Genomic DNA, 24,106 nt, shown 5'->3' with positions numbered 1-24,106 from the left:
GAGGGTAATGAGCTGTTAGAATTTTTATTGTCTGCAAAGTTAAGGATTCTGGTGTGGACAGAGATTGATATATTTTGACCTAAACTTATTGGCAGACATTTTGTGATGTCTTCTTTTAGAAAATACTATTTATTTCTGAGGGTACTAGATATGACTGGTTGACTTGGGGCTTGTTCACACAATGTCCGGATCATGTCCAGACCAGAACAGTTTATTCCCGGACCAAAAAAAGCATTCCAGTGTATCCCTATGGTATTTCAGGGCTCTGTTCACACTAGCGCAGTCTGTTCCGGTCCATACCAAAGCTAAACTTATTGGCAGACATCTTGTGATGTCTTCTTTTGGGGCTGGTTCACACCACAAACTTGGCGTTCCAGTGCGCCCGACCTTTGGAACGCAAGGCGGTTGGCTCCCTGCATTCAGGGGTGGAAGGGGGCATGGCGGTGTGTTGAAGTCAATGGCACCACAGCCACGACCCCTGCCCACAGTGCAATCACCCGCACCTAGGACGCAAGCACTAATGTGCCTGCATTCCGGGTGCGGGCGATTGCACTGCAGGGGGCGTGGCTGCTGTGCCATTGACTTCAATGCACCGCCACGCCCCCTCCTGCCCCTGAATACAGGGAGCCCGGCCGGCTTGTGTTCCAGAGGCCGAACGCACTGGAATGTGGACTTTGTGGTGTGAACCGGCCCTTAGGAAATACTATTCATTTCTGAGGGTATTTAATATGGCTGGTTCCCTTAGTGCTTGTTCACACCATGTCCGGATCATGTCCAGACCAGAACAGTTTGTTCCCGGACCAAAAAAGCATCCCAATGTATCCCTAATTATATTTCTGGGCTCTGTTCACACCAGCGCAGTCCGTTCCGGTCCAGACCAAAAATAAATAAATACTGCTGGACTCATTTTCAAAAACATATACAAATGAATGTAAACGCACTGGACTGCATCTCAAAACTAAAAAACAAAAACGGCATCAGAACGCTTTACGATTGCAGAAACAATGCACTGCATTTGCAGATCTGCTTGAGGTCTGGTCCAGACATAGTGTGAACATTACAAAAGATGGCTTTCTGACTGAATTGCTGCCTGTATATATACAAAATTCATGAGCGCTACAGGGCTATGATGTGCTCCTTTTTTTAAGCAGCTTTGGATGGGTTTTAGGACATGCTTACACGTGAGGCATATGCAGTTACACACAAAGCAGTCTTGTCCTATGAACATACCACCAGGCTTATCTCTACACGCTGCACAACGTTGTAAGCCTTCAGATGTTCTTTTTCTCCATGTTTGAATTCTATGGTTATCTAATCAAGTTCCTTATACCTCATATACTAGTGGTGGTGTGGTTGTAATAACATAGTAACTCCAATGCTGGACTTGAGACTACTTGTTCTCTAGAGAAATGGGTGAACGAAGGCAGGTGATTACCAACATTATAACAATCACACAGGTGAGCTTTTAGTTTTTTTTTTTTTTTTTTAACATTGAAGTACAGCAAGTACCCCACATACAAGCGGGTTCCATTCCTAGAAAACGTTTTTAAGTCCAACAAAATTAGCCTGGGTACCCAGCTACATCACTTCTGCTTTTACATTGGCTTCCGGGCATCTTGGGCTTAAAAAACAGATACTGTACTCAGTACAGTAAGGTACACAAAAGCGCGTATAAATGTATGCCAGGCACGTGAACTAACTTACGTGATTGCACATGAGAACGCATGTTTGCATCTTTGAAAGTTCTCAACTGGAATATTTGTATGTAGGGGACTTGCTGTACATTATTCAGTAATTGTCTAATAAAGTGAATCTAAAAAAAAAACATGTATGTTTTATAAATTTAGTCTTGCCTTGGAAATATGAATCCACATTTTTTATGAAGCAAATGTCTGCATTGTTTGTATTTTTAGTAGTGCAATTACAGTGTTAAGTCTCTAGCTGTTCATTTGATGTAATACAACACAGCATTGCGGTAGTGTTGGAGCCAGATTTTTGTTTTTCTTAAGTTGCTTAGGGCAGAAAACACGGGCGCCTCCATGCATGTTCCATGTATTGCTCATTGTAGCCTTGGAGCAGATTCACAATGCATACAAATCTCTGTTGACCTCTACAAATTCTTGGATTCTGTCATCACGAGCTGGTGGAAAAGCTGAGAGTTATATTGCAGAGGTCAAAAAATGAAAATGGTTGATATTTGTTCTCTTGGGATCATGTGGTTTAGAAGGAATGGGATGCGGTGTGAATTCTCGCTGGTATACTAGACATTTGTTAAAAACATTAGGATGTGTATCAGTGATACAGATTAATAAAAGCAAAATGTGTTAGGTTATTCCCTTCCCAGTGTTTTTATTTACTACATGCTTGATGTGTTTGGCTATTCTGTAGCAGAGCTCCATTTTCAGCTTGTTTCATTCCCTTTCGTTGTGCATACACAGACATAATGATGGACTGTGGCCAGATTCACATACCCTCATCTTGAAGAAATATGTGAGCAGACCTTCAGTCACTTATAGCAAGACTGCATTTTTATATGTTTGAAAAGCCAAACAACATACATAAAAGAACACAGTCTGGTAGTACAAACTGTACATGTTTTCACTTGACAATTCGCCTAAAGATTTATTTAATAGGAAATATTTACTTGACTGGAAACATGTAAAGTATTCGCTCTGAAATCTATAAAGCAAACACTGTTCCTGTTCTGCTGCAGACTATTCTTTGACATTGCCATATATCCTTGCTTGTAATGCCATTTCTGTAATGAGTGTCATATGGTACAAATGTATATTCTTTATACGTTGTCTTTGTATCAATTTCCTGTTCAATGTTTCCCTAGCATGTCTTATCTTTTCAGTGTAATATTTTTCCCAAGCAGGACAGCGATGACATCACTTGAGAATTTTGGCTCCATCTGTTTTTGTCCAGTTTATTTTCTTTTCTTATGGTTTTCAGCTGCTTCTGCTTGGTGTATATGGTGTGTCTATTGGGTCTGTGTGTTTTGTATGCTGTTGGGATCTGTAGTAAGGATTCAATTAGTTCAATACAAGCACTTATTTCTGGGCTTTATCCCTTCACAACTGCTTTAAGTACAGCAAAAATATCTGCCTGAAATCCTGTATGTTCTTTGTTGTTTAAACTGACAACACCTTGCCTCACCTGCACTGACATCTTAAGCAGCATTGTCAGCACTGCCTATTTCTTCTTGACTGGGTTACAGAACCACTCCCTTCTCCTCTTCTCCATAACATAATGGAGTTGTTCTGTAGTTCAGCAGAAGATAACAGGGGAGATCTGGAAAACGTCTGAGATATTGGTTCAGTGCACAAAGTTGTACTGGATTCCAGTCATAACAAGTATTTTCTGTACTTGCACAAAATGTACTTTTCTTAAAAATGAAAACTAATGCAGCCACCACATCTAAGGACTGGTGTGCTGCAACACCATTACATTTTTATTTGTGTATGTTCTAAGTCTCAATGTTTCCTAGATAGTATTAGCAGTTCTGTAGTTGGTTTGTTACCTGAATATGCCCTTTAAGACAATCTGATATTCCACTTTTCATGCGTAAGGGGTAGTTAAATGACAGAGTGACATCATGCCCCTGCTATCTCTCGAGTGCTTCATACCTCTACCATGTCACATTTTGTAGCAACAGTCTGTAGCAGCTACAGTCAGTACTCTTGTTGTTAGATTGCATTTGAGTGAAGGGTCTTGGTCACAGCACTTTCAGCAATTTGTAGCTCAGTTGCTGAGCAATAGCCATTTTCCAGGGTTTGGAGCCATCAGGAGACCTGCCAGCATCATTAACTAATCATGTTCCCCAGTGCAGCTGCTGATCTTAGTACATCTTTTAGTAGCGGCTTCAAATATCTACTATGACGTTGCTGGTATTGCATTGCAGTAATTCCTGCAGTCATTGTAAATCCAGATGATGATGTCATGCTCTCTTAAAGTTGTGAAACCACCTTTTGAATGGCAGCTATGATTTAGGCTTGTGATACTTGATGGAGACAACTCCAGAACACACATTCTGTCCTTGCATGTCTATACTAAACTTATACTAAAAGTACCGTATTTGCCGGCGTACAAGGCGACTGGGTGTATAAGACGATCCCCTAATTTTCCAGTTAAAACATAGGTTTTGGGCTATACTCGTCGTCAAATACTACCCCCCCTTTCCGAGGCTTCATATTTCCTTCTTCTTGCTGGAGCCATGATGGGGTCTTGTCTACCATCCATTTTGTTTAAATACACCTCGTATAAGACGACCCCTGATTTTCGGGGGATGTTTTTAAATATAAAAAGTCGTCTTATAGGCTGGCAAATACGGTATTAGTAGATTTAAACTACAAATACCAAGCCCTAACTAACTCTACATTCAGATGGTAGCAATTATGTCACAAATCAACTATATTTTTTTATAAATATACTAAATGTATGTTAAAGAGGAACTCCTGGATTTTCAAAAGTTAACCCTTGCAGTGGGGCTACCCTCGCAGATCAGGTAAAACTTACTTGACTGCTAGACCGGTCCCCGTAGCCTCTTCTACCCCTGGGCACGCACTGTCTGCGCCCTGCTGACTCATCACGTCTATATAAGGTTCACTCACTTGGGGTGAGAGGAGAACGGTTACCCCGACAGAATCGAGAATCGGTGACTGTATTTTCTTCCATTCCCTACACCAAAATGAGCCCCACTGCAAGGGTTCACTTTTGAAATCCTGGAGATCTGCTTTAAACATTAAAACAATGTTATTCCAACAAGGTAAATATGTAACTTCACTTTGTGTTTTATATTGTTTGGAATTTAGGGAAACCAGAGTGGGAAGTGTGGGATATAAACATGGACTTTAATGTTCTAGTCAGTATCATTGATATGTACCTCTTTGATATTGTGCAATACTGTTCATGTAAAGTGTTAATTGCATGTTATTGAATATTTAATAGGCTGTATTAAGCCTGAAGTTCTCATGTTAATGCTAAAGACATTTTGTAGTTCCATTCATTTGGCTTTACTATGTTTTTGTTCTTCTTTTTTTTTTGGGGGGGGGGGGGGGGTGGGAGCTTTTTTTTGGTTGTTGGTTGGCGGGGGGGGGGGGGGGGCTTGAAGATTTGGTGAATATTGCTTTTTGTTCATTGTATTTCACTGTTTGGTCTTGAGTGGAACATTGAGAAAACCAACAGTGGGGGATTGTCCTTAAGAGGGGCAAACCATTCTTTTCCATAGTGTGTCTGCTATGAATCATATTGATTGTTTACTGTTTTCGCTCTTGCATTCCTGCCATTTGAGAGTGCTGCTAATGATATTTATTGAGCCGTCTGGACAAATTCCTGACATTTTATTCATTATACAACGTAAAACTTCATAAACAGCAAATAACTGCAGCATCTATACAGCAAATTGGAATCCTTATTTTACCTTCTAAGACTCCCATCATCACTTGTGTCTAGGGCAAAATAAGCCTTAACGTGTGTCTAAAGCCAAAACTTTTTTTTTTTTGCGTAGGGAAGTGTTAAGACACATACTAAGTTGTTTTTGCTGTTTGTTTCCACTCTGGAAGTTTCACCCTCTCAGTTTGGCCTGGTGACCATTATGATAGCAGAAGAGCACTTGTCAATGTGCCTTAGGCGAGGGAACACTCTTTTAGAAATCAGGTCAATAAATAGCATCTGATTTAAATCCTTGTCTGCCGTTAAAATTGCAACACATGCTGAAGGTAGATCTCCTTACAGTAATATCTAAAGAAAGAGCAATTTATTTTAAAGAGAACCTGTCACTAAAGGGTCAAATTTAAAGAACGTGCAGTATGTAAAAGAATAGCATGTTTACTTGCTTTTCTGGTGACCTGTGTCGTCTTCCACTTCCCCCTACTGTGGTTTCTCCACTGGCTGGCTTGTACATCACTGAATGTTATGCGAGCTAGCATGAGAAACCTAAACTTTGACACAAAGCAGCAATGTGTACCAAGAGGGCCACCTCTACACACAAACACAGTGTAAAACAAGTTATGAAAAGTCCGCAATAGTAAAAAAAATATATCAGCTTCAGGGAACCTACATGCAGTTCTTATGACTAGTACTTTGCTCTTTGCTTGACTTTTTTGAAAACTGTTTCCACAGTTCAGGCCCTTTTTAAAATGGAAGATTTTTCTGCCCAACCTTTTGATTTTTGTCTTTTGTCTGTTGGGGTACCACCAATAGGATTGTGTTTTGTTTACTCTTAGACCTATGGTAGCTTTATTTAATGCAGGGAGTGTAGGTGTTTTCTTTTGATGAACTTTATAAGATAAATACAATAATGGCATAGATGAGTCAAGCTAATGTTCAAAGGCAAACCTGTAAGGGGAAGCTACCCTGTAATATTTGATCTTACCAGTTCTTAGATGTGGTGTCTGCATTAGTGTTCTTTTTTAATGTGTTTTCCCTTTATTTTTATCTCGTAATGCTGTGAATATCACACCTCCTGTGCTTTTATGTCTTCACTTCTCCATGGTATCTGTTTAAAGAGCCATGGCTGTCACACAGGCTGGTTAAACAAACAAAGAAAAAATTACTTATCTTTCTTTATTGTCCTTTTGGGGGACTCAGGAATTCTGAGAGATTCAGGTTATATGCTGCCGCCTACAGGTTTGGACAGACTTGAAAGTCGGCCCCTGTATAACCCTGCCTTTTAACTGTCATGCCATGTTTTTTTGCTCTGACATAGGACATTCTTTTTCTCAATGCTGCTGAAAAAAGTCTAACTAGTTTTTACTAGCTTTTTATTTTTTCGTTACTTCAGTCAAGTTTCATACTACATTGCTGATAACTATTTTTCTTTGACTTCTTTCAAAACTTCCACCACACTGCTGCTTGAGCTTGTCTCTACATGGTAGTTATCCCCATCTGTGTATCCTTACCATCAGCTTTGCAGGCCATACCTGGACTATGCTGGAGTGAAAGATTGCAAGGCTAACCTAGAATGTCCCCTTCTGGCAATGAGCTTTGCATTGTTACCCTTACCAGACCTTTGTGTACTGTATTAGCTGCTGGTATGGGTGACTTCAGACTACATTTCCCTAATGGTTCTGGGGGCATACACCCAGTAGCCCCAGATGAAACTGATGATTGCAATCTAGAGCCTGGGACCCCTATTACTGTATAGAGTCTGTATCTGTCGAGTCTTTAGCTCTGCCAGGGGGTGCTGGACATGTGTCCTTTTACATCAAACAACCCCCAATCCAGCTTGATCAGGTCCGTCAAAACAGAACACTGTTTCGTTTGTTTTTCCGGACCTGGCCGGAGTCGGTAGTAACCGGGTGTAAACTGACACCCATGAAAAGCTGATCCGATCGTCTCGTGTGAAAGGGCCAAACTCTTATTTATTTTTGTTGATGTCATTGTGTTTGATCCGCAGTTAAAAGCTAGATTATTTTATTTTAGAACAATTTAACTTAACTTTTTGGCAGCCCTGTAGCCAGCTTTTACATTGCAAAATGAATGTTTTAACATAATTTATCATTCTTTTTATAGGCTCCCCTTGGCAGTTCGTATTTAATGTCAAGTTCTACCCCCCGGATCCTTCTCTGTTAACTGAAGACATTACAAGGTACCTGCTCCTTTTACTTTGTTAAAAAAAAGTGTAATTTTAATTTCTGATTTTAAGTGTGACTCCAATGAAACGGTGAAACGTATACTGTGGAAATACATACATTTTATGGTTTTGTTCTCTTGGCCATCCATCTCTGCAGTATGATGATTCTGATAATTCCTGGTTTGGCATTACTGTTTCTTAGGTCAGCTTTAGGCCTGGTTCACACCTGTACGTTTTGTAGCGCGTTCAACGCTCTACGAACGCTCTACAAAACGCTCAAACATGAAAATCCCATTGTTTTCTATGGGTATGGTTCACACCTTGCCGTATTTCAGCCCGTCTAAACGCGCTACAAAACAGCCTACGCCTGAAAAGGTACATGAGCTTCTTTGCGGCGTTTTTGTCTCGAGTTTCCATTGAGATACAGCCAAGTAGCCCTCGGAAACGCGCGTTTGTCGCGCGGTTTTTACTGCGAATCACGGTAAAAACGCGCGTCACGAAACGCAACAAACGCACATATTCGATACGCCTAGGTGTGAACAGAGCCTTACGGCATTCTTGGTCAGCTCCCTGCTTGTTGGATGAAAGCAATGATGTTGATTCCTATGAGGAGGCTGGATGCAGAGCTGTGACATAGGAAGCTGATTCAGGAAGATCATTTGCTTAATTGGCAACTACATGTATTACCTGTCTGGCTGTGCACTGTTGAAAATGTTTACAAATTGGCTGTACAGAATTAAGAACCCTTTGGCAAGTAAACGCAGCCATGATAGAAACTTTGTATCGCTGTAATACGTGCATTTTACAGTGTGTTGATTCAAGGCAGTTTGAGCATTGTGTTGTAGTACTATTCATCTAAAAAGGGACCACAGAACACAACTACAGTAGTGGGCAATGCACCCATACTGGAGCGCACCACAACGCACATGCCATGTGCTGTGGTTTGCTGTATTAAAAATAAGAGTCATGCATTTGTAAAAAAAATGTTGCTGTTGCATTGCTTTGGCAGCACATTTAAAATGACTGGGCTGCCTTAAGGCAAAGCACCTTAACATGCAAAGTACTACATAGACCTGGAAAGATCTCAAGTGGCCCTAAGCCTTTGTATTGCAACTGTGGTTTTAGGTGTTTGCCTAGAGCGTGCTTTAAAAACACTTAGAATATTACATATCTAATAATAATCTTCTGTTTTTTTGTTTTGCTTTTTTTTCTTTTTGAAATTAATTAACATTTCACATTACTGAAGCATATTTATACATGCCTGGTCTATTTCATTGTTGCTGTAAGGTATCCAATATAAAACTTTAGCGTGCATATGCCCTGAATATTGTACAATCTGCTCTGTACCTAAGCACTGAAATGATTTTATCCTATTATAATCTTGCAAAACCACATCCTGCCCAGAACATGATTCTCTACAGCTTGCTGTCATTTGTTTAGTAAGATTAAGACCAATATGCACTTACTGTTAAAGTGAAACATCAGCTGAATAGCTACATTTACAATTGAAATGCATATATGTTGTATATCTCTCCCCAATGAAACAGTCAGTAAAAATAAACTGATAGGTTTTAACCCTTCTATACTTTATGCAAAAAAGTAGTTGCATGCTCCAGAGCTGTCATTTTCTTTAAAACTAGGGAAATCTCTAACTTGGAACAATCCTGTACGTATCCGGTGTCCTAACACCTGATAGCCAACTGTTTGTTCTAGGCCTTTGACTTGGCAAGTAGTAAAGCACGGATTAAGAGCACAGCTCTGGAACACACCTCTTTAAAGTGGCAGCATCCTTAGTGCTAAGATAAGAAACAAAGGCACGGACTGTTTTTTTTACAATTATTTTGAACGTTTGAAAGTGTTTGGTTAGGGTTTTTATGAGCCTTGCCCACCCATAAACATATGCAAAACAGGCAGAGCCAACCCAAGTTGGTTGGCTCTGCCTGTTTTGCATATGTTTAGGTTGTTAGTTTGGCATTAAGGCCTGATCTGAGATGCAGTAGGACAGTTAAAGTAAACCTGTATATTATGATTTTAAAATAGCTGCACAGGCAAATAACTGAAGATATAAGCAACAAGTTATGTTGCATCAATGAAACTCTGACAGACGCACAATGCAAATAGCAACTTTATGAAAGTTGTCAGCATAAGGCCCTTTTCACACAGGCTGATTAGGACAGGATCCGTGCTCGGATCCTCTCCTGATCACAGCAGTACAGAGTGAATGTTATCACTAGGACAGTGCAGTTTTTTCCTCCACCTTGCGATCCGTTTACATTAGATTACCCCTGATCTGTGATCTGGCAAAACAACAGACCTCTAATCCATTTGTTTTTCCAGACCTGACAGGTGGACCCAATTAGAACGCCCGTGTGGAAGGGACCGAAGTGCATAAACTTCAGGAAACCACTGGGCAGGGCAAGGGGAAAATGATCTGCAATATAGGGTATATGTTGACGTTTGATTCTGTCAGCGGTGCCCCTGTACTGTTACCTTCTCTTTCCTGATGATCATGCAGGTTGCTTTAAGCCTGTCACACTGAATATTCCTCAAACATATCCTTGCTGTGTTACCATGGGAATAGTCAAATATTATAGAAGTATTATTGAAACTAAACCTTGATTTGTGATGCATTCAAATTAGTTTTAAACCATGTTTATTGGAAGAATAATTTACAGTGTCTACCTCCCATACCCAGCTCCTATATACTATTGCTTAAATCTTTAATAGGGTTCCTGAATAGTTTGTTCATTTTTTGACAGATATCACCTGTGCCTTCAGCTGCGTCAGGACATTGCTTCTGGACGTCTGCCATGTTCATTTGTGACACATGCTCTTCTTGGTTCACTCACACTTCAGGCTGAGGTGGGAGACTATGATGCAGAGGAGCACGGCGCTGACTATATCAGTGACTTTCAGTTTGCACCCAATCAGACAAAAGAACTGGAAGACAAAGTTGTGGAACTGCATAAAACACACAGGTCTGTTTATATCTAGTAAGGTGTGCAATGCAAATTGACAGTGATTTAAATAAGAATTGGTTGGATTGCCCCCTAGCACCCAAGATTAGATTCCTATAATGTGAGATGCATATATAAATAGGCGCTATAGAATACTGATTTGCCAAATGTAAGATGATATGAATGCTTTCTTCTTTGTTTTGTCCAAACAACACATAGAGAAAGTTACATGTGGGGTGTTTGTCATTTTTATTTTTTACATTGTTGCTTAGTACAATTTTTCTATTTTAAAGAAGGCTTGCCTTATATTATTTTTCACAGCTCATTCATTTGACTCTCACATTGCATGTAGCTTCTTTTTTTATCCCATGACTGTGTGCAGCGCAAGCTGAGATCCAGAGGGTGACGGCATGCCAACCCCCACCCCATTCCTGACCACGCTTTGCAAAGGGTACAGGCCTCTTGATTGACAGATTGACACTTTTTTCACTGTCTCCACACTGGAATGCAGGAGGAGGAGCATGCTCCCACAGAAATCGGCACAGGCACTAGAAATGGAAGGGGGAGTCTTGTTTTTCCAAATTTTTTCAGACCATAATACATTTTTCTATAGAGGTTCAGATTTTTTTCCCCTTACAAGATTTTTTTTTTTTTTCTGGCATTGGACATAAGCATGTCCAAATCGCAGATGCATCATTATTTACAACTATATGCACTTCATGATTTTCAGTTTTTTTTTTGGAGTTTTTCACATAGGTGCTAATGCAATTTTCAAGACTGTATTTTTGTGTTCTCCCTTAGCCATCTGCTGTCTCTCCAACCCTGTTGTAAAGCTTTGGCTTGTGGCCATTGTTTCTCTTTGTCAGTGTCATTTGTCTATATATCATAATTTTCAAGTCCATTTTGCTTTAAACATTAAAAAAATGTTGCCTTGTTTTTGACAAAAACTCTATAATTTAGGTATGTTCTATATTTGGATTGTTCCTTGCCTCATGTGCTTTAAAAATTCTACTTGAAGGTCCTAATTACATTTTTTGAGGTATTTTTGTTATTTTGCCCACCCTCTGTAGCAGTTAATGAAGGTTTATTTGGAGGCCACTGGATTCAGGCTTGTGGTAAAATGACATATGAGAGATCCAAACTCTCACAAGGGAGTTGCAGACCTTTCCTATGTACACCAACACATAAAATATAGCTAGCTGGTGAGTTGTACAGGTGGAAGGGCAATCCACTAGGTGTATTATGAAACACTCTGCCTTACAACCCCATGAAGCATATACATGAGATTGAAATCAGGTTTCGAATTTTGCTTCAAATCTGAGTCTGTATAACTACTTGCCATGAATTCAATCTCTTAAATATCTAGTGGCAACTGCTCAAGTATACAACTCCAAATTCAAGTGAAATTACATTTTGTAGAATTCATAATTCTTTAAGCATCAATAAGAGAAGTGTGAGTCAACAAAAATTTCAAATCTTTTGTAGACGAACAAGAAACATGATTTTGTAAATGTGAGCGATCTAGTGCTGAGTCTATAGTGACATTAAAATCCCCCGCCACTTAATCTGTGTGTATTAAACTATAAGGTACATTTTTTTTATTCAAAAGCATGGCCAACCCCCTCTTTTTAGCTTTGTAAGATGTTGCTATAATCTCCCCAATCCAAGAAGCCCGACAACCCAAACCATCTGACTTTTTCAAATGCATCTCCTGCAGTAATACTATATCGGGAGTCATTCTTTGAAGATGTAGGAGAACCTTTTTTCTTTTTGTGGATTATTCAGCCCTGCCATATTCCAAGACACCAACTTTAGATCTAGCTCAGTTGTACTGGAGGACATCAAGAAAGCAGGTTGGAGAGATCTCATAATAGATTAAAGCACTTGTATAGGCCCCAAAAAGGTGTTCACATGCCCTAATAGAAGTCAATCGCTGCTTAAAATCTTGCAGAACATCCCGTTTGTATACCGTCCATGGTCTCATTTTATATCTTTAATCTACCTACCAACTACTCCTCTACTTAAACTCTGATTTCCTTCATTTTGCGGAATGCCTGCAAAATTATCTCTCCATCAGCAAAGTGGAAATATTTTGCAAAAACCGGTCTAGGTCTATTATTTTAACTTTGTCTCTTAGACCCAAGATGATGTGCTTGCTCAGTCTTGCAAATATGGTATGGCTCAAGGTCCTGTGCCAGCACATCGCAAGGAGAAGAAGTAGACGTGGCAGCTTCCAGAACTGTGGATTCAGCCCAGGGGAAAAAAAAAACCTGTCTGCTGATATCTTTACTTAACTTAAGGTTTCTGTCCTTACCCTTGTGGACGCAGTTTATATGTACCTACAGTTAGAGCCGCCTGTGTCCATGTTACTAAAAGTTACTAGTCTAATATGCATGAAAATGCCCAAACCTGCCAGAACTTTCTCTGTACACACGCTCTTACAGTCTGTGTTATATGGTGGTTTGGATTACCCTGGAAAATTGTTCACTCCTCCCAAATATGTTATCGTGGACCCAGTCCTTTTTTGTTTTAACAGCACCTCGATGATGTGCATGTTTTCAAAGACCGAGTGGACAAGAAGTTATACTCTCTTTTTGCCTTAGAAGATGACAACGAAACCCTCTTTAGCAAGGTCCTCCCTATTAAGAAATGTTCTTTTTGTCCTTCCCAAGCTTTGGGATTGAAATCTAAACCATGTGTTCAATTTTGTTGTAATTCTGGCCCTTCAAGCCCCCAAAGCTGGGAATTTGTTAAGGGGTGCTTGGACTTTCTCAAGTGGGGGGGCCCTTGCGGCCAACTGGCCCCAGGGCATTTCCAATGCCTGGGCACAGAGGGTAGTTTCCAGAGAATACATACTAGAGTCTCACTCCTTGCTTACTCTTTGCTTCATGCTGTCAAATTTGCGGAGTTCCCCCAAATACTGGAAGATAGTCTTGCTGCCCTAAGGCAGCTCCTTTCTTAGGGGGTCATAGTCCTCCTATTCCCAAAATCAGAAAGATTCCAGATTTTTATTGCAACCTTTTCACTGTCCCGTAGGCAAAAGGTGGGGTTCACCCGTACTAGATTTATAGTTTGATTCCTTCTGTTCCATCGCCTCTCTATGGTACATAGTCATTGCTTTCCTTTCCTTTATCTGGGCAATTTTCTGGCCTTGGTGGATAGTAAGTGTGCAGATTGGCCATTCCAAAATTTTCCTGCTTACTAACACTACCTGAGTTTTTCAGTGGCCATGCAACACTACCAATTTGTTTCTTTTCCATCTGGCCTGGCCACTGTGCCCCGGATCTATAGCAAGACACTGTCCCCTGTCCTAGCTCTCCTCCATTCTCAGGTGAGCCTCCTCCAAAGCAGTCCCATATGCTCATTTCCACTCCAGACCATTGCAGTCCATCATTCTGGCCATGGGGGACAAGTATTCTCAAATCTCTGGATTACCCCATTCACTTGTCCAGCAAAACCAAACTTGCCATGCTGTATTGGATTTCCAACTTGGCGAAATTGGGAAAGTCTTTCCACCAAATGGTCTGGAAGGTTCCTTCTAGGGATACCAGCCTGTCCAGTTAGGGAGGAGTCCTGAAAAACTTCTCTGTTCAAGGGATCTGGTTGTCGGAGAACTCTCATCCTGATTTACCATCCTGAAGCTCAGGGCAATTTGGTTGTCCCTTGTCGGCTGGACCCCTTAGTTACAAAGTAGTTTGACCAGGATTCAGTCAGACAACGCCATTGATCTGATTCTGGCTTGGGCAGAACTTAACATCCCAGTCCTATCAGTCTTACACATTCCAGTAGTGGAAAATTTGCAGGTGGACTTCATCAGTCATCAATATTTGTTCCAGAGAATGGTCCATTCACCCAAGGGTGATTCAAGCCATTTGTTGCAGGTGGGGAACACCAGATGTGGACATCCTAGTTTGCAAGTTCAACAACAAACTGTACAAGTTTGTCGCCAAGACCAGGAATCCGATGGCCCTTGCAGTTGATGCCCTGGTGGCTCCAAGGGATCGGTTCAGTCTACACATTGATACCTTTTGCCTCAGTTTCTTCATAGTATTGAGATAGAGGATATTCTGATGATCCTAATTGTTCCCAATTGGCAAAGGAGACTGTGGTACACGGACGTTGAAGTCCTTTGTGCAGAGGATTGCTCATGTCCCCCCTGTATGCAGTCTGGCGACTCTAAGGGACTGTAGGTTGGGTAAGGGACTGTGCAGAAGTTGCCTTTGTACTTCTCTGAGAAATACCTTACTTGTCGGCATCACTTTTGCCAGGCATGTTCCTGCGTTGACCTGTAAAGAGCCTTTTTGGTTATCCCCACATATAAGGTAGTTCTGAGGCCTAGGGCTTTCTTTCATTATAAGGTAGTCACTGGTTTTCACTTTAGCTGGGACATTGTTTTACCAACTATATGTACTGCCCCACAACATCCTACAGAAGTTTCAGGTGGATGTTCAGGCCTCATCAGATGCTAGGTTTGGTCACAAAGTTCTTCAGGGGGCCATCTGAATTGTTGGCCCCTTCTGTTAGTTTCCTTTTGGGGTTTGTGTTTTGTTGGTAGCCTGTGTTTGTTGTGTTGCCCACCACCTTTGGCATCCCCTGTGTCCTGTGTTGTACAATCAAGAAAAGAGAGGATTTTTGTCTTACCTGTTGAATCCCATTCCTTGGAGTACATAACAGGACATAGGGCCCTCCCGTCTGTTTCTATGATTCATGCTTATACTGCTTGCTTGGAGCAGGCTGGGAGTGGGAGGGGTTATACAGGGTTGTTCCAGCTTTGATTTGCCAGTGCCCAGGCATATGAAGGTAGCTGAAGAATCCATTGGTTCCAGAATGAACTCCATGTGTCCTATGATGTACTCCAGGATATAGATTTCATAGGTTAGACAAATATTATGTTTTTCCTTTTTGTGGTAGAACACATAAGCGATCCAAACTGCACAAGGCAGAGAAAAAACTTTTCATATGCTTTATTAACACAGCAAAAAGAGTTAATGAGTTACTTGCATACTCATGCCATATCTTGGGAATGTCTTAGTTCTCTGTTAATACTAATATATATTTATTTTTTTCTTTGTTTTAGAGGGCTTACACCAGCACAAGCAGATATCAATTTCTTAGAAAATGCCAAGAAATTGTCAATGTATGGTGTAGACCTGCATCATGCCAAGGTAATTCATTCTTGATATCCATATAAAATGACTATTCGATTTATAAACCATGTTTTGCTAAAATAAAGATTAAATACTTTGGCTGTCATAATCGGACTCCCACATTATGCTGGTTTAAATTTAAATGGTCAGTGGACCTATTTTAGGCAGCTTTACAAAGAATGTTTTGTAAATAAAATGTATTTAAGGAGAACTTCTTTCTCTAGAATTGCAGACTTATTGGGCTGAAAGGCTGCCAATACTATATATAGATATTAATTGACAGTTTTACCCTCTTTCTGTAGCTTGGGCAGAGTATTAAGTTAGCAGCCCTGAGCTAAGGCAGTAGACAGGTAAGCCTCCATAAGGGTCTTACAGTCTGACACTGAGCTAACATTTCTATTATGACAGGGAGAAAATACAAGTTAAAAAGAGCACAAACACCTATTCCTGAGAGGTAAGGTTGCACTGAAATAACTGCTTAAAAGTGAAAACACGTGGGCTGATTCATAAAACTGAAGTACAAAATATGGAGTTGTGGCTAATGGCAACCAATCAAGTTTCACTTTTCATTTCATGGAACAAAGAAGCAATGACTTCATTTTTGTTCTCATTTTTTTTCTTCAGTTTTTTTATGAAAATAACCCCTTAGTGTGGTAGCTTTTTGGCTAAATAGAAAAGAAAATTCTGCTTGCTGCATCTGCGATTTCCAGCCAAGCACATCTTCCATATGGGATAACTGACACCCTGCACTGCAGCTGCCCTGCATGAAAAATGCCTGAATGTGAATTTAGTCTTACATTTACATTACTCTTAATACTTTTAATAATGCAATTGCATTTTTTTGACACCATGCCATTGTAGAACTTACTGGGTTTTTACACATCAAAGGGCGTACACATAGATGCGCTTCTGCATCTATTGCTTGTGACTTTGGTTACACACTCAAGACTTTTGTCTGTGCTCTTACTCGTGATGGTGGCGGTTGTCAGTACACCACAAAGAACAGTTCAAATGAACCAGAGTGCAGGGTCAAAGGATTACTGGTAATTACAAATATGTATAGCTTCTGAAATGTTGTATTTGCTCATATAATGTCTGTGTTAATTATTTTTATTTATTACGTTAGGATTCTGAAGGTGTGGATATCATGCTGGGTGTTTGTTCAAATGGATTGCTTATTTACAAGGACAGACTTCGAATTAATCGTTTTGCTTGGCCCAAGATTCTTAAGATTTCTTACAAACGCAGCAATTTTTTCATTAAAGTGAGACCTGGCGAGGTAAGCAACACAATTACTTAATATCTACTACTGTAATGGTTTTTCAAAGCTTGTAGTATACTTGCCATTGCTGTTTCTTCTAGTATCTAATAACTAGTTAAAATAGTTTTGTAATGTTATAAGAAAATAGGGCGAGGTAGGTACTACCCATTTTCCCTGTTTTCACAGTTTATGTCAGAAATTCAATGTTAAGCTCCACTTACCGATACTTTTGTGTTGCATGTTACCTTGGCAGTCAGAGCCATGTTTTTGTTTAAGGTGTCACTTGCACCTGTGTTCTGAAGTTATGGATGTGTGTTTAGGCTATAGAGAAAAAAAATGGGCTAAAGGAAGAAGAGGACATTAGGTCAAAAATATCACATCACTGTTTTCTCCTGTTCTCTTTGCAAATCACTGTCTCACTCCATGATGGTAGCATCACCACTTGCACCTAGCTCTCCCTCAGTGCAGCTTTTTAAGACTACCCTGTTAACATGCAAACGGGCGTAGGATCTAAATATGACATGAGCATGACTTCAAATACTAAAGCTGTGTACACACTGTAATATTCAGGGCGTTTGTGATTAATAGCTAGCCATATCTTATAAAATATATATAGACTTTATTTTATCCAAAATGGTCAAATAAAAATGTATCCTCAGCAAAATGACAAATAAACAGCACTTCTGTTTAGTACAACTTCATGAACGCCTCACCTAGTCAACAAGCTTGTCCCACACCAGGTTTAGAGTCCCAGCCTGCTCCAAGAGGGTCCAGCACAGGTACAGACACAGTCTAGAGCCTAGCACCAACATGTGTCCTGCTCCAAACACACCTCACAAACCAACTGCTGACTAGCTTCCTGTGCTCTTCAGGATTGGAGACTCTTTCCTACCCAATATCTCTCCAAGCCTCCGGATTCCGGGACCCATTTCCGGTCTACCAATCCTGGGAAGATTGCATAACAGTTCCCTTCGAAAAACTTACCCCGAAACCCCACACCCTGAATTGGTAAGAATTTCTGACCGTATTCATTCAAAACCTGTTTTATTGTCCCTTTTTAAAGGGACCATGACCTAAAAAAGGTGGGTATATACCTTCCATCCAGGACCAATTCATGGCATTCTGAAGAAAACATATATTTTCGTTGTTGAACCTGCGGGCTGAACAAAGATGATATAACTGATTCCTCCATCAACCCTTCTGTGCGCTAAAGTCAGAATACCTAAAGCACCGTTCAGCCGAGAAATTTTCCTACCTGCTCCTGCGATCTGCTGATCAAAGGGTGCTGACAGCAGCACCTACTGTGCAAATACGTACCGTGTATACCCACTTAAACCCTGAAAACTTTTATAACTGTATGGCCTTATGTACACTGCCAAATGACTAACTTAAAATGAGTCTTGTATAATCATGTATTTGCAGTATCAAGTCAGACCTATGAGAATACTGACTTTTATCTGTTTGTAAAATATTCACTTTTGGTAACAACTTCTGAACATTGTGCTATTCAAACTTCAGTTTCATGTTATTTAGAATTTGTTGAGTTTTACTAGAATCCTATGTTGGCATTCGTCATACAGTGCTCTTGAGATTTCCTTTTCTAGTTAATTTATGTCAGTCTGCTTCCAGCCATTTTTTTTGGATTGAATGGTGAAAGGAATAAGTGGGTTCAGGTTTTTTATTGCAGTGTCAATGAGGAGATTTTTTTCCCCCCACTTCTTGTCTCATTGACAGGGTCAAAGGGGCAGGAAGTGCTGTAAAATCTCTCCAGTGGGGTCAGACTGCAAAATAAATATTTTTATTCTTTAGCAGAGTGGGAAAAGCTTAAAATTTCTATTCTCAGTGACTTTCATTCCATTTATTTCTTGTACTGGTGTCACAGAAATAAAAAGTAAGGAGACATCTCAAGTGCAGTCCCTTGCCAGCCATTGAATATATTCTACATTTTCGGGTGGTATACCTGCTTCTCCACTGCATGCTGTGGTGTCCTCTGGGAGCTCTTCCATCACTACAGGATGTATAAGTCAGAGAGATAAACAATTGCAAGTGCTAGGCGAGGGAGCTATTCAACCCCTGCAGCTAGTCAAATACCTATAGTGGCCAGTGAGCACCAAAAAAGGCAGTGTTTCAAGGAATGGGCCTCTAGAAAGGTAAGTATAAGCATTTGTTTTGTCATACTTTAAAGTGAACCCAAATGCAAAAAGTTAAGCGTTGCTATCTTATAGGGAACATCTAGCAATGTTAATTGTGCCTAAGCAGTACCCTGAAATTCCTCCTAATTCCTCCTAAAAATAGCAGTTGGCTTCCGGTGCCTACAGCCTCCTGGCTGTATATCTGTATTGTGAGATTATAGCATATTGTGCCTCAGAGATTTGGAGTAAGACTTGTGCTGACACTACTGTGCTGCTTACTATTCTCCTTTCTAGAGGGGAAGATGTACCTGAGGACCTGCAGTGCAAAAATCTCCCTGCTTCATTCATTCTGTTGGTCTATGCACTTTGCGCTTCTTCTGCAGCTTCTTGATTATTCCCCCATTAAACATCAGATTTCCAGTCATCAGGGAACATAAGAAGGCAAAGCCCTGCCTCTACCAAGATGGCCGTCTTCACACAAAGACACTGTGCAGAACAAAGCATGATAAGTCCATAATAGGGAAAAGAGCAGCTTGCCTTTATTGGGCACTGCTTGCACATTTCAGGTTTTCTTTAATATCTTTTTACCCAAGTTAGCTAAGTGGCAACTGGAGTTGGTGTGGAGCCATTTAAATATCAGTTCGAATGTTTGAAAAGCTTTTTATGAGCCAGAGATGTGTAATTTTTAGCTGAAAGTTAAATGCATATGGAGTGTTAGCACGCTTTGCTAATTGGCTTGTACAGAAACTCTTCATTCATTTTTTTTTTTCCAGCTTGAACATTTTGAGAGCACAATCGGATTCAAACTGCCAAACCATCGGGCTGCCAAGAGGCTGTGGAAAGTGTGTGTAGAGCATCATACATTTTACAGGTAACATTTTAAAAAGGTTGGTAGGATTATTATATACATAAACTATGAAATTATCTTACCCGCAATCCTTGAGAATATTTTTCTAAATACCCTTTGCTGGCCATTTACTTTACATAGCAGTGCAGTCTTTCCATACAGAAATGGTTTCAGAGAAATAATTATATTTTTTAGAAATCTGCACAAAATAGGAGGTAGAAATTAAAGGATTTTCATTTAAAATGAATAATCATTCTTTTTGGACAATCCAAGGACATTTGCCCAAACTGTTCACTTTCCTTATTTGAGAAAAAGATCATTCACTACTTTTGTGGCCAACATAACTGTTATGCCTAACCTAGTTGTACATCTCGCATTACCCGTAAACACGACCCTTAAGCTTAAAGAAGAACTTTATCCTAAAAATGGCAACAAAGTCACCTATAGAAATGTTTAGTAATGACAATCTACGAACAGATACTTTTAGATAATTGCAGGTTTTTTATTCTTTGCATATCTTATCTTATTTTATTTTTCTTCCCCATTGTCCTTACAGTTGCCATTTGTTCTACTAAGGAACACTCATAGAGGATTCCTGTTCATTGATAACAGGGGATACAGAAAAAGAGATTGAGGACTCTGTGTTCTCAATCTCTTTTTCTATTTTAAAATGGAAATATCAGGAGTCTGTTTAGACCACTAATATTTCCCCAAAGCCCCTAAAAGTAAAGTAAAAAATAAAAATGTGAAAAAATTTAAATATCGGTTCCGGCCTGACAATTTTTTTATTTCGGTTTTTACATTTCTATTTCGGTGCACCTCTAGTCAATTGCAAAGCCCTCCAATTCCATATTTAATCCGATGCATGCATACATACATACATACATACATACATACATACCAGTGTTCATAAAATCTGTGATCTGTATGGAAATACACAGCTGTGTAGCCTATATATAAAATGGCCATTTGTTTCTAATTCTCCTGCATGTTGTATTTTATAAATAAGCTGCCTGGGATGTGATTAGGTTATGTATAGAATAATATGGAGCTGAGGAGTTGCTGAAATTGAGAAGTTTAGACATTGCTACTGTTGAGATTTAGGGGAAATCACCTTTCAAGACAGACTACTATATAATGTTAAAGACAGTTGAAAAGCTATGCTCACCATGAATAACACCAATTTTCCATTTGAACTACCGGCCGGCCGTTGTGTATACACGTCCTATTACTTCCGCCCACTCGGGCGCGCCGGAAATGCCTATTATTTGAAAACAGGCAGCGATGCCCGTTAATATACAAGCGATCCGCCGGCTATAGAGCCGGCGGATCCCTTGTATGAGGTCCCGTGATGTGCGGCGCCCCCCCTCTGCGGCTCACCCCCTCCCGCTGTCAAGCTGGTCCCGGGCTCCGGTGTGAGCACGGGACCAGCAATACTGCCTCTGTCACAGGAGATCAGAGGGAGGTCGGTTCACGATCTCCCTCCAGTCCCCTCTCTGCTTTCAGAATGCGGAAGTGGTGTATATTACATCACTTCCGCATTCTCGTGTCACTCTCCAGCTTCAGATGCTGGAGAGAAGCTGATGAAGCAGATCTCTGCTTCATCAGCTTCTTCAGCAGGGTCCTAGGTGACAGGGGTCTTGGAGACCCCTGATGTCTCCATAAAGAGGACCTGTCACCTCTTTTGCTATCACATAGAGGGGTTTCTTAGCCCCCTCTGTGATGGCAAAAAAAATGGGGAAAACATTTAAAGTTTCCCCCAAATTTTTTTAAAGTTACACATAAAAAAGAATTGAAAAAAACAATGCGTCAGGTGCGCATACCTGCGAAAACGATGATTACGCCACACGTTACATATCGCCGCGATTGTCACAGTGAGAGCAATAATTTTAGGGTCATCAATCACTGATAACACTAAACTGATGAGCTGTAAAAGCTTTTAAAGCGTCGCCTATGGCCAATTTTGGGTATGCTAGTTTTTTGCGATTTCACGAGTGTGCGCAATTTTTAAGCTTGACATGTTTGGGGTCTATTTCAAAACGCGCGTCATACACGCATATTTCGAACGCCTAGGTGGGAACACAGCCTAAAGGAGAACTATGAGGTGAGTGCTTTTCACTCACCTCATAGTTCTAGCCGACCTGTGACAATGAGACTGTCAAAGGTCGGCTCAGTAGATCGGGAAGGGAGCGAACACATACCGGTGTTCGCTCACCTCCCGATCCTGTCACAGCTCTCTGCTGTGATAGGGGAGGGGCTGGATTCCCCCCTCCCTGCTCCGATCCGCCAGCGCTGACTGGCGGAACGGACGGGGGAGGGGGCGGGTACAGCTGGCTCTGCCTCTAGATAAGCAGAGCCAGCTGTCACTCACGCAGCTGGGCGGATCCAGACATAATTGTCAGGATCCGCTTCAGCTGCGGCGTCTCAGTATACCGCGAGCTGTAGCTCGCGGTATACTGAGCTTAGGGGGACGGGAGGTTTGTGTCCTTCCGTTACCCTAAGGAGAACTATGGGAAAAAGCCCCATAGTTCTCTTTTAAGTCTTTGTAGTTTGTATGTCTACTGCTACGGACAGATGCAAACAATCCAAGTCTTTTGCTTATTCCACTAATTTGTGGCATTTATTCACAATTAATTTACTTTAACTAATGACCAACAATTAGTGTCAACTTTAATGGCACTCCAACTGCTCAAGAGTTCCTGTTTTTACTGTAATTTTTAAAAACCGATGTTAATGAGAAATTAGAATCTTTAAATACATTGGCAAAGCGATGTTGCATTATTTCCTGCACTAATACGATGATATACTTGTGGTCTACACTAGTTAAAGTACCAATTGCCAGTGTCTATAGCACTTAAATGCAACAGTGAATTCTGATTTTAAAAGGTGTAATTATTTTGCAGGCTCTCCTCACCAGAGCAGCCACCAAAGGCCAAATTCTTGACTCTGGGATCTAAGTTTCGTTATAGTGGCCGCACGCAAGCTCAGACAAGAGACGCAAGTATGAAAATAGACAGACCTGCACCATATTTTGAGCGTACATCCAGCAAACGTGTCTCTAGGAGTCTTGATGGAGGTAACAGAACTTCCCATATGGATACAAAGCCAACCTGTTCCCTATGAATAAAACTATCCTTATGTCTTGGAGCTTTAATTTAATAGGCGTATTTCTGTAATGGACAGTGCTTTGGAATTGCATAAAAAAAATCTATTTCTTTTAAGAGTCTAGTAATATGGGTGGGTTTCTCATTTTTAAAGTGAGAGCCATGGGCAGTAAGGGTACCCAGTAAGATGCATTTGTGAGTTTCCAATTTGATAGGAGAGGGAGTGGGGTCCGATTTTGTTTTACAGAGCATTTGTTTTTCAAATGCTCTGTAAAAGTTTACTGTATACAGTTCTTATACAAGCTGAACGCTTTGCGTACGAGGCCTAAAAGTCAAGTGTCGAACCCATTCTCTCCAACCATCTTGTCTGATTTTTATTTTTTTTTTAAATTATCATTTTACTTCAGCTTGTCCCTATTTTTGCATCTAATTTTTGACTGACCAGCTTTTGATGGGTTCACTTTTCGGTTTTAGAAGATAGGAATTCTGCATTGTGATAATTTTCACACTATAAAAGCTTTCAGGTGTTAAAAGTACCAAACATATATGCATGACATGATTGTGGGCGGAGTAAAGACTTGTGTTGTTGCACTCCTTACCAATTCCAAAGAATAACCTAAAAAGTCAGGCGGGTGCTCGAAGTGACCACGGGTGGCACCGTGAATGTCGCATAGAGCCTAGTGTCATTCTGAGCCTGATGAAGGGGACCCTGTGAGGCAAAACTTTGTATTTGAATGACAAATATGTGTCATTAAATGGATTTTCTTCACGTTTAAATGGTGTGCTGGTGACATTTCTGGACTCTGATTGTGGGTTGAACATGCCAGGGATGGCTTATACCGCTCAGGTCCCTAAATATGATAGTGAATGAGAGCATAGTTGGAGAAGAAACTCATGACCCTGTAATTTGCACAATTCCAGGGTGACGCATGCATGTATGAGTTTTTTTTTTTTGTATGGAATAAACCAGGGGTGCCCACAAGGTCGATCGCGATCTACCAGTCGCTCGCGTAGCGATCACTGGTAGATCGCCATGTCCTCTCCTCCCGCCGCTTCTCTGGATCCCCGCTGCCCTCCCCAGC

General features: G+C 40.6%; 1 protein-coding gene across 7 annotated transcripts in view; it reads left to right on the top strand.

Annotated features, from left to right (window-relative positions):
* The window catches only part of LOC108800326 (protein 4.1-like), a 105,898-nt gene that overhangs the window by 28,121 nt on the left and 53,671 nt on the right, over positions 1-24,106 (top strand). For all 7 annotated transcript variants that reach the window (XM_018572309.1, XM_018572305.1, XM_018572306.1 and 4 more), the window contains exons 5-10: positions 7,516-7,591; positions 10,336-10,554; positions 15,611-15,698; positions 16,807-16,959; positions 19,847-19,944; positions 22,824-22,996. In XM_018572309.1, the coding sequence (XP_018427811.1) occupies positions 7,516-7,591; positions 10,336-10,554; positions 15,611-15,698; positions 16,807-16,959; positions 19,847-19,944; positions 22,824-22,996 (807 nt within the window). The remainder of the gene's footprint in view (positions 1-7,515; positions 7,592-10,335; positions 10,555-15,610; positions 15,699-16,806; positions 16,960-19,846; positions 19,945-22,823; positions 22,997-24,106) is intronic.

This window comes from Nanorana parkeri, unplaced genomic scaffold, assembly GCF_000935625.1.
Source record: "Nanorana parkeri isolate BGI_ZX_2015 unplaced genomic scaffold, ASM93562v1 scaffold1994, whole genome shotgun sequence".
NCBI lineage: Eukaryota > Metazoa > Chordata > Amphibia > Anura > Dicroglossidae > Nanorana > Nanorana parkeri.
The sequence above is the reverse complement of the archived record's forward strand: the minus strand, read 5'-3'. Positions and strand labels throughout refer to the sequence as shown.